This window comes from Talpa europaea (assembly GCF_964194135.1).
Source record: "Talpa europaea genome assembly, chromosome: 6".
NCBI lineage: Eukaryota > Metazoa > Chordata > Mammalia > Eulipotyphla > Talpidae > Talpa > Talpa europaea.
The window spans coordinates 95,564,841-95,582,423 of record NC_140072.1 but is presented as its reverse complement, the minus strand read 5'-3'; the positions used below and the strand labels follow the sequence as shown (position 1 = coordinate 95,582,423).

The 17,583-nt window shown below is 38.1% G+C and overlaps 1 protein-coding gene across 1 annotated transcript in view; it reads left to right on the top strand.

Moving 5' to 3' along the window:
• TNFRSF19 (TNF receptor superfamily member 19) overlaps positions 1-9,900 on the top strand; it is a gene marked incomplete at both ends in the record, with an annotated part of 74,555 nt that extends 64,655 nt beyond the window's left edge. Inside the window, 3 exons of the mRNA XM_084235959.1 lie at positions 5-130; positions 2,390-2,492; positions 9,792-9,900. Of these exons, the coding sequence (XP_084092085.1) occupies positions 5-130; positions 2,390-2,492; positions 9,792-9,900 (338 nt within the window). The remainder of the gene's footprint in view (positions 1-4; positions 131-2,389; positions 2,493-9,791) is intronic.
• Between the last annotated feature and the right edge of the window lie 7,683 nt (positions 9,901-17,583).

Here is a 17,583-nt window from a genome sequence, read left to right as displayed (position 1 = left end):
TTAGGGTCTCTGAGAGCACATGACATTCAGTACAACGGTTCTGAACTGTCATGTTTTGACAGACCTGGGCTTAGCGAATCCACTCCCAGACCATGTTGCCAGTACCACCAGGACTCGGCCCAGACCTGTGGTAAGTTCAGTGAGTTAAGGGTCTATTAGGGGAACAGCAGGATCATAGACATGGAAGCTGCAAAGAATTGTCCCTGTTCACCCCGCAGCTAAGTTAGGGCTATAGTGAAAGATAATCTTATTATTCTCCACTGTCCTGAGGGACTAATTATCTGGAGTGTCTGCAAGTACTAAAAAGCAAATAAGTATCTCATTAAAATTCTAGAATTTTCCAGCACCTTTTAAAGAAGTTTGCCTTTCTTGCTTTGGGTCAGTTGATTTTAAATAGCATTAATCTTTTGTAGAACAGAAATTTGTATCCTTTCTTGTCTGATGGATTCAAACTAAATTTTAATATGTTTATCTTAATGTCTTTTTGGATTTCCTAAAGAGGGAAGAGGGTGATCTATGGAAGAGTGCTCCACAAACCATAACTGCTTCTCAGTTTATTGGAGAGATAAAAGTTTAGGTAGAGGGCCTCCCTGGTGGCCCAAGGGGTTAAGCACAGCACTGTGAAGCTACCTGCAGCCATTGCAGCATGAGTTCGATCCCCGGCCAGGGAGCTACCCACATGGTGCAGCAGACCTCTCCTGACTCTCCCGCTGCTCCCTTCAGCAGTGTGTTTCAGTCAGTCTACCTGTTATCTTCCCCACTCTGTCTCTGGTGGATCCTCTCACCCCTTGCGCCTCTGGCCTTTACCCCAGTTCTTGTATGCATAAATAAATAAATCTTTAAAAAAAAAGTTTAGGGAGAGAGGTAATTCAGATGGAAATTGGTTTCTAATTTGGGCAACCCTGGGCAGAGGTAATACTAACTTTCCTTGCCACTTATTTGTATTCATCAACACATTACACTCCCCACTCCCCTGTCCACTGCAGTGATTTCACCTGCTCTGGGAAGTAAACTCCTGTATGACCACAATGCTTCCTAAAAGTTTACCTCGACTACCCCAAAGTCTATAGTTGTCTTAGTACCATTGGAAAAAATGCCAATAGCACTATTTTTCTCTTGTACCAATTCTTTGCTTTAAGTTAAATGCATCCCATTTGGATCGACATATACTTTTGGAGTTGTCCAATCTTTCTAAGAAATTGCATCTTTCCATTATTCAATCTAATATTTCATGTGTAGACTAAGAAATTTCAACAGCATTATTTTTTTAATGATCATCACCATCCTCTATTTTAGGAATGGGTTAAGAGTAAAATATAGGACTTTCTGTGACATGTGGATCTTCTTTTGCCTTTGGCTGTGTAGATAATAGACCCTCAGACAGTAACTGATGGTAAATTTGTGATCCTCAAGACATCCAAGTGTTATTTCCCAGATACTATACTGTGCCACTGCTCTAGAATCACAGTGAACAAGAATAATTTGAGAGATGAACACAAATTTTAAATATAACATATAGCTTTGTGCAGTCTGCTTCATTTTTAACTTCTATCTGAAAAGAGAGATTAAATATAAAGATGGACTTGTTGCATGTCTTCTGAAGAGGACACCATGTGAATGCCCAGGTTTAGAATAGTTTGTCATTTAAATTGCTTCCTCTTTCATGTCAGTGTCTTTTTTCTTTGAATTTTTCATTTTACATAATTCCGAACTCACAAAAATGTTGAAAGAATAAGACACAGAAATTTCCTAAATATCAGTGTAGTAACATCTTATCTCATTTCCATGTTTGCTTTATCACACACACACACACACACACTTTTTTCATGTCATTTAAGAATCATTTGCAGATATACTGTCCCTTCTTCCCTTAATACTTTAGTGTTTGTTTCTCAAGAGCAATAAAATTCTCTTACATAACAACATAGAAATTAAAGGATTGATGTCTATTAAAAAAAGAGAAATGTCACCCAAAGGAACATAAGTCATTTTTTTAAAGATTTATTTATTTATTTATTTATACAAGCACTGGGTACAGTCAGAAGCGCGGGAGGGTGAGAGAATTCACCAGAGCCAGAGCGGGGAACAGAACAGGCAGACTGACGAAACACACTGCTGAGGGGAGCAGCAGGCACAGCAGGAGAGGTCTGCACGCCATGTGGGACCCTCACTGGTGGCCAGGGATTGAACTGACACTGCAGAGGCTGAGGGCAGTTTCGCAGCCCAGTGCTCAACTGCTGCGCCACCAGGGGAGTCTCAGAACATAAGTCATTTTTAAGAGCAATGTTGAACTGGTGTTTAAAAGAAACTCCCCAGCATGGGAGGGGGGGGTGCGGGGGTGGGGTGGAGAACAAAGTCATTTTTCCTCACATGCCTCTGGCTTTTTCAGGGCCCGTGCACTTGATTCCATCCTTGTGCTGTGATGAGGCCTGTAGTGTTGACCGACTGACTCTGGGCTGCAGGGTGCATTCCAAGGCCACTCTCCAGGAGAGGTAACTGAGTATTTAAATCCATTTAATTTCATGTTCTCTTTTGTAAGTACGTATTCTACTAATTTACCAAATTTTATGTAAAACTATAAGACTATCACTTTTTAAATTATCTTAATGACATTCTGGTCATTGGAGGGGGACTATTCTTTAGTAAGAAGTAGATAAGTCACAGTTACTGGTATTCAGTGCAACACTTTTCATATTTTGTACTCTTTTAATTGTTTTTATCCTATATTCATGATTTGTGACACTTATGTCCTCTATAAGTAATTATTAACATGATATACTTATAGATTTTTAGAATCAGATTCAAAGAAACTCAATAAAGATCCATGAAATAGCATATTTTAGATACTGGATTAAGCCTAAATATATTTATTGGATGTGATTCTATGTGTAGGTATGAAAATTCAATATTAGAGGAAATGGTGTAATTGAACTTGTTATATTGAAAGCAAGTTTATAACAACAGGAAGCCCCAGAATTTCTGACTTAATAAATTGCTATTTCATCTAGAAAATGTACAAGTATAGTTGGAGTGTTGCTTTGTAGTACTGTTTCCCCCCATGGAATACTTAAAAATCTCTTGAATATGTGTTCAGAAATGCAGGTCCAGTGGGGGAGATGATGCCGACTTTCTTCGGGTCCTTCACACGGTCCATCTGTGGCGAGTTTTCAGACGCTTGGCCTCTGATGCAAAATCCCATTTGTGATGATGACATCTCCTTTTGTGATTCTTATCCTGACCTCACTGGAGAAGATATTAATTCTCTCATTCCAGAAAATGAAAGCTCAACTTCCTTGGATTCAAACAGTAGTCAGGATTTGGTTGGCGGAGCTGTTCTAATTCAAGCTCATTCTGAAAATGTTACAAAAGCTACTGATTTCTCTAGACATAACAACTCACAGAGAGAACCAGCATTATCTCAGGATCCACTAACTACTAAAAGCCAGCTAGATCAAGAAAGAGGTGATATCATTAACCTAACCACTAAAACATCCATCCAGGTAAGGTGATGAAGATTTCACTGCAGACATACAGCATTGACTTATGGTAAAACTTATGGAATGGAACTCTATTCTGACTTTAATGTGAGGAACTTAATCTTTCATAGCTTCTTATGTGTTATAGGGGAATATATTTGAAGATAAATTTCAGGAATTTTTTTTCTTTCTACCTCCATCCTTCCTACCTCCTCTCTTTTTCTCCCTCCCCCACACCCTTTTCACCTCAGAACTTCATGGTTTTTATTAATGTCTGGTAGTTTCCAAAAGTATTTTACTTTGTCCAATTATCCATTATGTAAATGTCCAGTATTTGTTTTTGTCTTTCAGACTTGCTTTACTACACATAATTCTCTCTGTTTTGCTGTACATGACTGTATTTCGTTTTTCCTTATGGTTGAATTATATTCCACAGTGTGGATACTACATCTTCCTGATCCAGTCAAATATTGATGGGCATTTAGGTCCTCAATTCTTTTATTCTTTGTAAATTCAGCTTCATAGTGCAGCACCCCCACCTCCATTCCTAAGTAGGATAGGTGAGTTAGTTGTGGGAGCATCTTGTAAAGAAATCATAACCTTCATTTTCCCTGTGATGTTCTTATGCCCAACACTTACAACACTTTCCTCCTCATCAGGTTAATTAGAATTTAGATCTCCTAGGGCTTCCCCTGGAGGAGCAGGCAGTTGAGTGCTGCGCTATGAAGCTGTCCACAGCCTCTGCAGCACCAGTTTGATCCCGGCTGGCCAGCGAGGGTCCGACATGGTGTGGCAGACCTGTCCTGTCACACCCGCTGCTCCCCTCAGCAGTGTATTTCAGTCAGTCTACCTGTTCTGCTCCCCGCTCTGTCTCTGGTGAATCCTCTCACCCTTCCGCGAATCTGGCCTATACCCTGGTTCTTGTATAAACAAATAAATAAAATCTTTAAAAAAAAAGTTAAAAAAAAAAAGAATTTAGATCTCCTAAAGCTGCTCTGTCCCTTCCTCTCCCTTTTACTGTTACTTTCTAAATTGCTCAGCTTAGACTTAGTGATCAGTTTGGTTGGACATAGTTGTTATCTGGTACCAAATGCAGTGTAAGACCCTATCAGCTAGAAGGATTAAAGTCTGGTTTTGGGGGAGGTGATAACTGCCAGGAGGTGTGGCTTCCTGCCATGCTACAAAGTAGGAGGCAGAGTTAAAAATAACTGGACTCCATCTCTGATTTCTCTTCTCCGTTAGGATGTGGCATTTGCTGACAGACATTTCCTTAATGTATGCACATATATTATAGGTTATGTTTTTCTGGAAGAATGATGCTACTTTTGAGTCTAACTGGCAAAGTTGTAGCAACCGTGAGGTTATCAGGCCCCACAAAACCCTTCTCTGCACAAGCAGCATGGACTTGCTGCTGTCCCTTCCTTCTACTGAAGATGCTGGACACGCGCCCATGTGGTCCTCTGTCTCCCAAGAGGCAGTGGCCTTGTCTCATTGTCTACTCAGATAAGAAACTTGGTCTCAAGTCAAAGTGTGAATGAAGATGTGTTTCTTCTAAGAACAGTGTATAAAAGATAGATAGATAGATAGATAGATAGATAGATAGATGGATAGATAGATAGAACACTATTTTTTTTAAAGATTTATTTAGTCATTTATACAAGAACCGCGGTACAGGACAGATGTGAGGGAGGGTGAGAGGATTCACCAGAGACAGAGCAGGGAACAGAACAGGCAGACTGACAAAATACACTGCTGAAGGGAGCAGCAGGCACAACAGGAGAGGTCTGCCATGCCATGTGGGACACTCACCGGCCGGCTGGGATTGATCTGGCACTGCAGAGACTGCAGACAGCTTCACAGTATGGTGTTCAACCGCCTGTGCCACCAGGAGAGGCCCAGAACTCTATTTTTTAACACCAAAAATCCTACATTACATGAGATGATGGGTGCTAACTAAACTAAACTAAAACTTATTACAATAACTAAAATTATTACAATAATTTCACAATACATGTAAGTCAAGCCAATATGTTATATACCTTAAATTCATATAGTGATATATGTCAATCATATCTCAAAGAAATTGGGAAAGTCTAAAGAGAAAATATAGGGAATTCTATACAGAAAATACTATTGGCTTTGCAAAGTGCTGTTTTTTTCCTCAAAATAAAGGAAATGAAGATAAATGAAGAGGAAAATCACAATCTAGGCAGTTTAAAAATATAAAATATAAGTCTATAGCTGGGAAAGATTGTTTAATGATCTTGCTCATTTGAGTCACCCCATAATTTTTATACCTTTCATAATAATAATAATAATAAGATTTCAGAGTTATGCTAGCTAACTGTAGATCTCCAGAATGGATCGTGGCCACAAAACTTTGGGACTGAGGACTCCCAGGACCAGAGCAGGAAACAGGCCCTGTGCTAAAGGGTAGAGGGCACAGGAAACAGGATGATAATGCCCTGCCTTGACTCTTAAAATTAAGTGTGTGTCACATTTTCACTACAAGACATTGAAGTTTCTTTTATGTCAAGTCTAATGATTGTGACCATTACTGCTTGTGTTGCCTAGCTGTGCCTCTGTTGTTCAAGGAAAGTCTGAGTAACCACAAGGATTGTGTTACTAACTAACTGACTAGGATTTTTCAGATCATTTTCAGTAAATAGAATTATCACTAATCTTAATTGTATAGCTTGTCCTCAATTCTGTAATGTCAGTTCTCAGACTAAGAATGAAACATCTTGTTAGTGAGGTGGAGGTAGAGTTGATAAGCACTATTATTACAGCTATATGAATGTAAAATTTTAGAAACATTTTCATATATGAGATTAGTATATAATGACATTAATCCCTTTCTATGGACAGTTTTCAAGGTAATTATGATCTACATAATGATACTTTCAACTCATAGAATTTACCAAATTTACCAAAATGATTTAATAATTATAAGTTAACACATTTTGGAAAGCTAATAAAAATCTAATAAAAATTCAACTTAAACAATAATTTATTAATGAAAGGTTTTTATTAGCTTTCCAAAATGTGTTAACTTATAATTATTAAATCATTTTAGTAAATTTAAATAAGACATTATGAAGTCAAGAAATGATTAAAAAGTAAATTATTCCCATTTCTTGGGCAGAAGAACTAAAAAGACATTTCTCCAAAGAGGAAATGCAAATGGCCAACAGACATATGAAAAAATGTTCCACATCCCTTATCATCAGGGAAATGCAAATCAAAACCACACTGAGATACCACCTTACACCAGTGAGAATGGCACATATCAAAAAAACAAGCAACAACAAATGTTGGCGAGGATGCGGTGAAAAAGGAACTCTCCTACATTGCTGGTGGGAGTGCAAACTGGTCCAACCACTGTGGAAAGCTGTCTGGAGATTCCTCAGTCTACTAAAAATGGAGCTACCATATGATCCAGCAATTCCACTACTAGAGATCTACCCAAAGGACACAAAAACAGTGATTCAAAAGAGCACCTGTACACCTATGTTCATTGCAGCACTATTTACAATAGGAAAAACCTGGAAACAACCCAAATGCCCAAAAATAGATGACTGGATCAAAAAGATGTGGTATATATACACAATGGAATATTATTCAGCCATCAAAAAAGATAAACTCATGCCATTCACAGCAAAGCGGATGGAGCTAGAAGGAATTATGCTCAGTGAAATAAGCCAGAAGGAAAAAGAAAAATATCGGATGGTTTCACTTACAGCAGGAATATAGGGAAACCCAAAAAGATATCAGTGTAAAAAAAATAACAACAGTACAAACCACAACAAAGCAAAAACAGACAATTATAAACCAGAGACATACTGCAGGGGAGGAGGAGGGAGAGGTGTGAGAGGGAGGGCGGGAGGAGCACAGGGAACTAAGGTGATGGTGCTTGGGTGCCTTGGGGAAAGAAATTCTATGGGGACTCAATCTGAGGGAGTAGGGGGAAGCAAATATTGTTTAAAAAATGTGAAAAATGATAAATGTTAAAATAAAAAAATTAAAAATAAAGAAATAATAAAAAATTATTCCCATTTCTCACTATAATTAGAAACAGAAATATCTTGAACCCATTTTGAGATTTAATATTTTCCAGATTATTAGCACTTTCTCTTAAGTTACATTTACTGAATTATGAAATTTAGTGGATGAAACTTAATCTTCAAAAGAAAATAGGAGGTGGCAAATCTTAGGGAGACTGACTCTTCTTTATTCCCAGGGCTGGTAAAGTACTTGACTCAAATAGATTTCTTTATTATTATTTTTTTTAATCTGTTAGATTCCAAAAAGTGGTCCAGCCTTCCCCTTAACAGTAATTCTGCAAGGTAGAGCACATGCTTCACAGAAAGTATTTGATTTCAATAAGTTACTATTATGAATCAAGGAAAAGGATTCTAGTCCCTCTAGTTCATGTCTAGTTAGCTTGGTTTCCTGGCATGAACTCTCTCATAGTCAGGAAAGCACTGTTGGGAAGATATAAAAGAGCAGCTATAGCTATAGCTATAGCAGCCCCTTTTTATTAAAAAAAAAAAAGAGGGTCTCCCTGGTGGGGCAAGGGGTTAAGCACAGCGCTATGAAGCTGTCCGCAGCCTCTGCAGCATGAGTTCAATCCCCCGCCGGCCAAGGAGCTACCCACATGGTTCAGCAGCTCTCTCCTGTCTTGCCCACTGCTCCCCTCAGTAATGTGTTTCAGTCAGTCTGCCTGTTCTGTTCCCCACTCTGTCTCTGGTCAATCTTCTCAGCCCCTGCACCTCTGGCCTGTACCCCAGCTCTTGTATGCATAAATAAACAAATCTTTAAAATAAAATAAAGTAAAATAAAGATATAATATTATTTTATTTTTAATGAAACTTTAAATTTCTACCCAGGCATTCACCTGTATTTTCAGTTTTTTAAAACTCTGTTCATTCTTTCTCATCCCTCCCTACTTTATTGAGATGTAATTGACATTCTATAAATCTAAGGTGTACAGTGTGATGACTAACAGCACTTATGTCTTTACTCATTGTGAGACTCAAATTTCTAAGACATGAAGCATTTGTTTTTGAAAATTGAATTTTTACACAGTAGTTTTCTTGTGGGTGGTTTAATACCACCCAGAATCTCATGATGATAATTATGTTTCAGGATAAAGCAAGTAGGTATAAGAGTCTTCCTTGGTATGAATAGCTCAAATTTAATCAAATTTTCCTTGTATGTAACCTCCCCAGAAGGGAACACAACTAAAATATTTGAGAAATCATTTGCTAAGATATTTGGGAGAATCAAGCCAGCCTATCTACTTAGAGGAAAAGCTGTTGTGCATAGTGTTTTTTTAACCAACGTGTTAAATAGTAATGTGGAGTAATGGGAAAAATGGTAGCAAAGATATGACAAGATTGAATTCTGGTTTCTCACCTATCGAAACCTCTTTTTTTTATTGTAAGAATGAGTATAATTTTTTCTCCCACCATAGCATTAATAGGAATATTATCATAGCAATTGATCAACATACTTGATAAAACTGTCTTCTAATAATGAGAGTACTTCAGAAGCATCTACTTCTAGATCATCTCATTAGACCTAGAGAAAGATTTTTCCTATAAATTTATCTGCTATGTCACCAATGCCAAATTAGTGATAAATAAGTTAATGAAAGATTACTGCATAAATGAAGGTTTTTTCACTCATATTAGGGTGCAAGTAGTCAATGCCAGGACCCCCCCTGAAGTGAGGTCACTGCTTTTTTGTGATAAGAACAAATCTAATGAGTCCACTTTGCTGAGAACCTTCCTTCCAAGGAGGGAGATCATTATAAGACAAATCTTACTCCCAAACTATTTCTAATCTTTCTCCAGTAGTTTACCTGAAGTTTTGAATTCAAATACTAAGAATGACATTATTCGTAGATTGTCTTTGTTCTTTTAAAGAAGGGATTAAAAAACCCTAAACTCCTTACCTACAAATGCTTTAAAGGAGTAGGATGCAGAAACAAGCTTTAAATATTTGAATGAGGTTGAAAAATAGCAAAAGAATTGTTTGTTAACACATTTTGTTTGCTGAGAGTCTCATTATCTTTTAAGTACTATTTGCAAATAATGAGTGACTGTGAGTTGCTATGAAATGTATATTTTATTCTCAGAGTCCACGGGTACCTGGATGTTTGAATGCTGTTGAACTGAGCTCCTTGCCCTTATGTTACAATATGCATACTACTAGTAAAACTTATGTACAGCGATTCTTTTACAATTACAGTTTAACAATTTTAGTGTGTAAGGTATTGTCTTTAAAGCTTTCCTTCTTTTGTTTTTTTAGGAAGCTTAAAGGACTTGCTTGGAACCCCAAAGGGCACGCACTCCTCCACTTAAGCTTATGGACTGAGCACAGTCTGGACCTTGCATGGCTTCTGGGGAAAAAAAAATAAATCTGAACCAAACTGATGGCATTTTAAGCCTTTCATCCAGTTGCTTCTGAGCCAGATCAGCTGTAAGCTGAAACCTCAAGGAATAACAGGAAGACTCCAGGCACTCATGATACTTTGCATCTTTCCTAAACATGAAGCTTCCAAACTGTGTGACTTTGAAGACTGATGGGTCAAGTCTGTAGCCTACAAAATGATGGGCACATAGCGAGAAACAGAAATGGTCCGTGCTTATTTTCATGTGAATGTGACTTTACAAGACTGAAGAAGCATACTGTAAAGTTTCATTTATATTATTTCCAGAAATAAGTTCATATAGCTGATAGTCCTACTAAAATCCATGGTCAGATTAGTTACCTTAGTTTTTTGGAGAATGGATTCAAAGTGAGTGCTTCTATTTGATGAAGGTCACTTTTTCATCATCTAAAGTAATTAGCTAGGTGGTTAGAATTGGCTTCAGACTGCCTGCCTCGATAGCGGGTTTAGTAGATGAAATTAATTGAATCAGAGATAAGTGTTTTCCAGAATGGACACTTTTGTCTTTGGCTACTATGTCATGAGCACCTGCTGGAACTGGTAGTGAAAGGGGCTTGAGTTAGGAAACAGGGTTGTGAAAGATCCATAAATCGCCCTGGATTAAAAACCACTTAATATGCATATCCTAGAGACCTGTATGCAAAGATTAGCATATTTCTGTGAAAATCAATTGATCTGGAAACATTTGTACTTCCATCCCTGTGATTGAACTTAGAAGATCCAGAATTTCTCTTTTACAGAAGTGTATTTATAAAAGTAACGATCCTTTATTTGCAGTATATCTTATACTAAAGGCTTTAGAAATGACAACATGTCAGCTTCCCCTACTACTGAAATATAACAGTGTTTAGGTGAACTGCCTGTAACTGTCCTAGTGAAGTTTGACCAGGACGCTACAGTGTTCCCTTTGATCATGTAAGTGTTGTTAGCACAATAATCTCTTAATTTAGCCAGGTGACTTAAATTTAAGTGCGTGGTATTTCTATGAAAGCACTCCATTCCTTACCACCTTGGTATTTATGCACTACAATTATCTCTAAAGCTAGGACAGAAATGAACCCAGTTCAGTCATGCACCAAGGGATGGCTCATTTGCTCTGCATCTTTATGCCCTGCAGAGGAATTAATTGGGCAGAATTTATGGTTTTTCCTGCTTGAACCTACATGATCAGAACTGGCCTTTGTCTTTTAACTGATTATTATTAAGTTTGGTCCCATTTGCACTTTAAAAACAATAGATTTTTGAACATCAGTGTGTTATAGTACGCTAAGATATTTTGTTTCAGAATTGCTCTGCCCAAATCAGTGTCTTTTACTTAACATTTAAATTGAATATTAAAAATCTCTTTTCTATCTTCTCTCCCTTTCTAATGAGCTCTTTTCCTTATGGTTGGAACTCTCTCTGCCCATAGTTTCAAGTTCCTATAGGTGTGCATTTGCTTGCTTGTGTTTGGTACTTAATATGGCCTCAGTTCCTTTAACTGAAATTGGAAATTACAGTGTCTCATGGTAACACACAATCTTTCATGTCTACCTAGTACTAGTCACAACTTACTGATATTTTCTTTTTTCTTTTCCTTACTAGTTTTAAACTTTCTACTCACCAACTATTATGAGAATTGCCTTTAAGAGACACATCTGAAATATTTAGGATCTGACCACAAGATGTTTATGAAAATGGAACAGTTTCCTTGAGTGGCTTCACTGTGTGATTGTTTGCAATCTGATCATTTTTATTATGACAGAGGGATGATCAAAGTAGAAGGTCATGGTTGTCCCCCTTTTTGTAACCCAAATATATATTTCCATATGCAGGGCCCTCATTAACTTCAAAAACAAACACTTGCTAAAGAAAGTTAGATGGATGGGAAGAAGACTTTGGTTTTAATTTTTTTTCCAACTGATTTTTTTCCTCTTACTTGAGGCAATGTTGCTTTACAACATTGTATATGTTTCAGGAATTCAGTTTTACACTTCTTCAAATGTATGTTATCACACCACACCCACCACCAAAATAGCAGTAACCCTCCATCATAGTCCATTGGGAGAATGAGATTTGGCCAAATATCCTGAAATATCACTTCTGATGAGTTAGAGGAATATTTAGGGTTAAAAGTTGATTCTATTTTGACGTAGTTGATAATGCATTTGAAACATTCTGGGCTATTTTTATCAAGATGAAGACATTGTACCACCACCTACTATGAAAACATGCCATAATGCTCTAATGTGCTCTCTCAAGGAAAAAAATTCAATTTGTATTTCACATTGTTGGAATATCTTATAGTGCTCAAATAAACACAAGTTGCAGGAGTGCTTATGCAGGAAATCACCATCAGGTAATAATATGACTGGGAGTGTATAATCAGTGTGACTTTTAAGGTTGCAGAAACTCAGCAAGGGTGAAGAAAGCAACCACATAAAGGCATGGATTTTATAATTTTGTGTATATGGAATATATTTTTTCAAATATAGACTTTTCTACCTAGCTAAAGTGCTGTTACTATCACCTAAGTTAAGCACTATTATCTGTGCTAATAGAAAATAATAATAAAGAGAAAAGCAAAGGAAAAAAATCCATCATTGCTTTAAGGTAGTCTGCTTGGATCAATTTAGATTTCATATTACTGTTTTGCATACTGGAATTTATAAATGTGTAAATGTTTGTTTTCTTATACAAATAGTTTTGTAATATCTTTTTATATTTGTGAATAAAACTGTTACCTGGTATTCTTATTTACATGTCCAGTAAGAAAATGATTGATGATGTGAATACAGCTCTTTTCCCCTCTTAGTCTCCATGTGAGGGTTTCACCCAGTCCTTCTGTTACAACCCTCTGTTCCCTCAAATATTATAAGCAAGATCTGAAATCCTAACTAGTGAAATGATTATATTTCTCAAGCAGTTCAAACTACTGAAAATTTCTCTGAGTTATTTGAGAAGCTTTGGTAATCAAGATTTTTTTATAAGCTATTAATTGTTTCCTTCATTTTATGACAAAGAGAGAAGGTACTAAAGAAGAAGAAGTTTTATGTTCACTCTTTTTAGACATCAATAGGGTGTTCTCTCATGAAGAATGGACTAAAGAAATGAAGAAACTTACATAGAACAGCACCGGTCACTGTAAACGTTTATTTTTTCCTTCCTAGCTTAATTCCTTTCTTTTCCCTCCCCACCTCACCCCCACATGAGAAAAGCTTTTAAAGCTATTATTAGAGTCAGAGAGAGGACTTTAAATTTCCTGGGAAAAGTGAGTTCTTCTAAAGTGACACCATATTCTCTCAGCTGGTTAGTCTGTGGTGTTAAATGACACCATGGATTCCATGAGGGAAAGTCGTTAGCTCCTTTCCCCATCCTACCCCCATCCCCTGGCCCCTCAGCTCATTTAGACTTTTCCAGTGTCTTTGGAAACTGGCTGGCTTTAAAGTTATCATCAGCTCCTGGAGAAAAGTAACTCAAGCACAGGAAGTCTGAAGTATTCCATAGTTCATAAACGACATTTTCAATATTATTGCTGTTATTAAGGTTGTTTGCAGCTGGCTACATGTCACTCTGACTTTGCTTATCTGTCCTATTTTACCAGGAGAAGATAAAACATTTGGCATATTTAAAAACTCTTGACATCCAGGGCCTCCCTGGTGGTACAGGCGGTTGAGCGCAGTGCTATGAGGCTGTCCACAGCCTCTGCAGTGCGGGTTCGATCCCAGCCGGCCAGGGAGATAACCACATGACGTGGCAGACCTATCCTGACTCGCCCGCTGCTCCCCTCAGCAGTGCTTTCGGTCCTTCTGCCTGTTCTGTTCCCCGTACTGTCTCTGGTGAATCCTCTCACCCTCCCAGCACTTCTGGCCTGTACCCCAGTTCTTGTATGCATAAATAAATACATCTTAAAAAAAAAAACTTTTGCCATCCAATAAGGTGTGTAAATGCAGCTTAAATTTATCATTCAGTATCTTGAAACTAAACAGTAGTCTAAGGATTTCCAAAATTTTCTCTAATATCTTAAGAAATTTCAATAAAACCTGGTAGATGATTCTAGAGAGGTAACCATACAGAATCAAGTCAGCAGTTCACAGTAACATTGCTTAGGTCAGATTTCAGCCCCAGAAAGGTCACTAGGCTTCTACTGTAGAGATTAAGCAGGCTGGGGTCAGGTGCTTTCATAAACCACCAGTGGCATTTGAATTAGTGTGATTTATGGCTGCCTTCTAAGTAGCCTTTCCAAAAGACTTGAATTTTAAAAAGTTAACAGCAAAACCACTTTTTCTGGAACCATGGGTGGTCTTCTGAAGCAGGTTTCAATTATTAGTCTATAAAGAGAGTATTCTTTTTATCATAATTTCTTATGTCATTAACATTTAGAATGCTAGATAGCATTCTACTTAAGATAGAAATAGCTGTGTTCTGTGGGTGTTGTTTAGGGGTGAATTTAGCTAGCATAACTCTGTAGAGGGATTTTCTTTACCTTGGTTAACTATTTATAGTAAATAGAAGATCCACAGAACACTCTTTTAATAGTAAGCAAGGCACATAGCTGCCCCACAGCTGGACACATCACACATCAGGTGAGTTTGGAAGGTGGGGTTCCAGAAAATACTTCTCTCAGTTTATAAATGGATCAATCCCATAATTGTGGATTCTTGGATGTGCTCTGAATGGCTGACTGTTAGATAGTATTAGTGGACTTTGGTGGTTAATTTTATGTGGCAACTTGACTGGATCAGGGTAGCAGGTATTTGGTCAGACACTAGTCTAGATGGTTTTTATATGAAATTAGCATTTAAATCAGTAGACTTTAAGTACAGCAGACTTCTCTTCATAATGTAGTGGGCCTCATCCAATCAGCTGAAGACGGAGGTTCCCTAATTTTTTTTTTTTTAAAAAGGGAATTCTACCTCCTTTGAAGTCCCATGATTCTTAGACAAATTATAATCCTGGCCTTCAAGGCCCTTTCTGATGTGATCTCTGTCCACTCCCAGTCATCTTGTGCTGTTCTCCGTTGGCCCCCTTCTCTGCTGGCCCTGGGCATTTGTATTTGTTCTTTCCTTTGCCTATTATGGCTGATTCAGTCATCCAAGAAATTCAATTCCGATATAACCTTTCAGTTCAGGAAGGAAACTTTCCCTGACCTCCCTTCTCTAAAACGCACACCTCTTTATTATCCACCCATCACTTAATTTACTTTCCTCCTAACATTCAGCATTTATTCATGTATAACATTTAATTATTTATCTATTCATCACCTGCCTCCTAATATAATGATTAAGTCACCAGCCTTCCTCCTAATTAAATTTCAGTGCTAGAACACTCTATGATATAGAGTACATGCTTAATGAATAATTGTTGAACAAATGATTAAATGAAGTCAGATATCAGTATGATTTATTAAATTGTTGACTCACTGTAGTTTCCCCCAACTCAAGACATATTTATTGGTGACCTTTGTTTACATTTTCCTAAATTGGTTCAGCATCAGACTAGACAATATATTATCTTTCTTATATTTGAGGATGACCTAGTGGCCACAGGATTAAACCAAGAATAGGGCATGTATTTATGCAGAGATAACAATGTAATGGTTGAAAGCTTGGGCTCTGAAGTCAGATAGACTGAAATGAATTCTATCCAACACTTAACAGCTCTGTGAGCCTGCCAGTGTTGCTTAGTCTCTTTGAGTACCCAGTTCGCCCATTCCCATGGAGACAGAAACTCTCTCCATCTCATAGTTCAGCTGTGGGAATTAAATAAGAGCTTAATGCATAAAAACTCATTATTAATATTCAATAATTTCCATTATTATTACCCATATCCTTCCAGGTCCCCAAGGATGATTGTCCAAATGTCCAAAAAGGGAGGAAATAGTTTGATGAAAATGCGCACCATGACAAAAAGTAGAAACCAGATTCTAGTCTGAGTTCTGCCACCCACCAGCTGAGTGGGCTTGGGCACATCACTTCTCTGGACCTCATTTTTCTTATCCTGTAAAATAAAGGAATCATATGTCCTTTGCTCTTTCAGGGCAGCAGCTGTTCTCAAGGCAACCACACACCCCAAGCAGCAAAAGTGGCACCTCTGAGCTCCTTCCCCAGACACCACTAAACACTGAACATTCATCCTATTACTCCTACTTTTACAATATGTTCATTTTATTTTAGGTTTCATCCCCTATTTGGTGTGATTTGATAAGTTAGTTCAGGGACCTGGGAATGGTCAAGACTTTTTCCATATAAATGGAAGTTGTTTCATTGCATTTCACCTTTCGACTTAACAAATGTTTCATAACAAAGATCCACTTCCAGACAGAGGAGGGGAGCCTATATCTATAGAAGTCTATTTGCAGTGACAAAGGGGCCTCTGAAGAAAGAAGCAAGGAAGGGACCAGACAAGACAATCTAAGAAAGAAAAACAAAAAACCCTCCTGCCCTGTCATGCACCGAAGTGCCTTACAAGGGGAAACCAATCGCCATGAGCAGGAAACAAAGGACAAGATCAGGTCTCTAAGGATTTGCTACCCTAAAGCCACAATTTGGAAGAGAATATAGAAGAAGTCTTGTTATATGATTGAAGAAATAAAAAGTTATGTGAAAGAAAGACAAACAGATTTGGAAAATAAACAAACAGAGGTTTTTAAAATTGAAAACAATAATAATCAAAATGTAAAACTCATTGGATGACTTAAAAGCAGAAGAGACACAACTGAGAAGAAAATTAGCAGACCCTCACCTGGATGTAAGAGAATATAAGAGAATTAAGGATATAAGAGAATGGAAGGAATAGATGATGAGTGCATGAAAAATAGAATGAGAAACTCTAATTTATATCTAATAGGAATTCCAGAAAGAAAGAATGTAAATGAGGGAAAGAAAATAGGGAAATAACATTATCCAGGACCAAATGAGCCTATCACTAGCACCATCCCTGACCCAGGCAAGCAAGCAGTCTGCCCTGGACCCTGTGCCTCTGGGAGCACCAGTGCTTTGGAGTGCCTTCCTTGCCATTTCTACACCCCCTTCCAAAAAACAAGGGCTGGACAGGAGACAGTGTTTGGGTAGGTGCTCAGAGACTGGCACAGGGCCTGTGTGGACCAGAGCCTTATTTCTTCCTGTGAAGGCACACTGTGTCTCTGGCTTATGTGGACAATGAGATGGCCTAAAGGACTTATAGTCTTGCTCCTATGGGTCTTTCTGGGCCTCTGGGCCCCTAGTGGCTCATTGACCAAAGCAGAACTTTTTTCTTGGGATCATGTGTGATCAAGTTGACAGAGGATGATGAGAAGCTGACTTTGGAAAGTCAAATGGCTTATATGGATAAGAACCCCACAAAAAGTATTTGCTTGGACCCCAATACATCTTATTCTGTGTCCAAAATAATGTCAGTTTGGAAATCATATTTTCAAAATGCTAAAGGAAACGATCAACCAAGAGTTCTGCATCCAGATAAAATCTCATTTAAATTCAAGGGTAGGGCCTCCCTGGTGGCGCAGTGGTTGAGCACTGGGTTGCGAAGATGCCCGCAGCCTCTGCAGTGCCAGTTCGATCCCCGGCCACCGGGTGAGGGTCCTACATGACACGCAGACCTCACCTGCCGCCCGCTGCTCCCCTCAGCAGTGTACTTCGTCAGTTTGCCTGCTCTGCTCTCTGCTCTGACTCT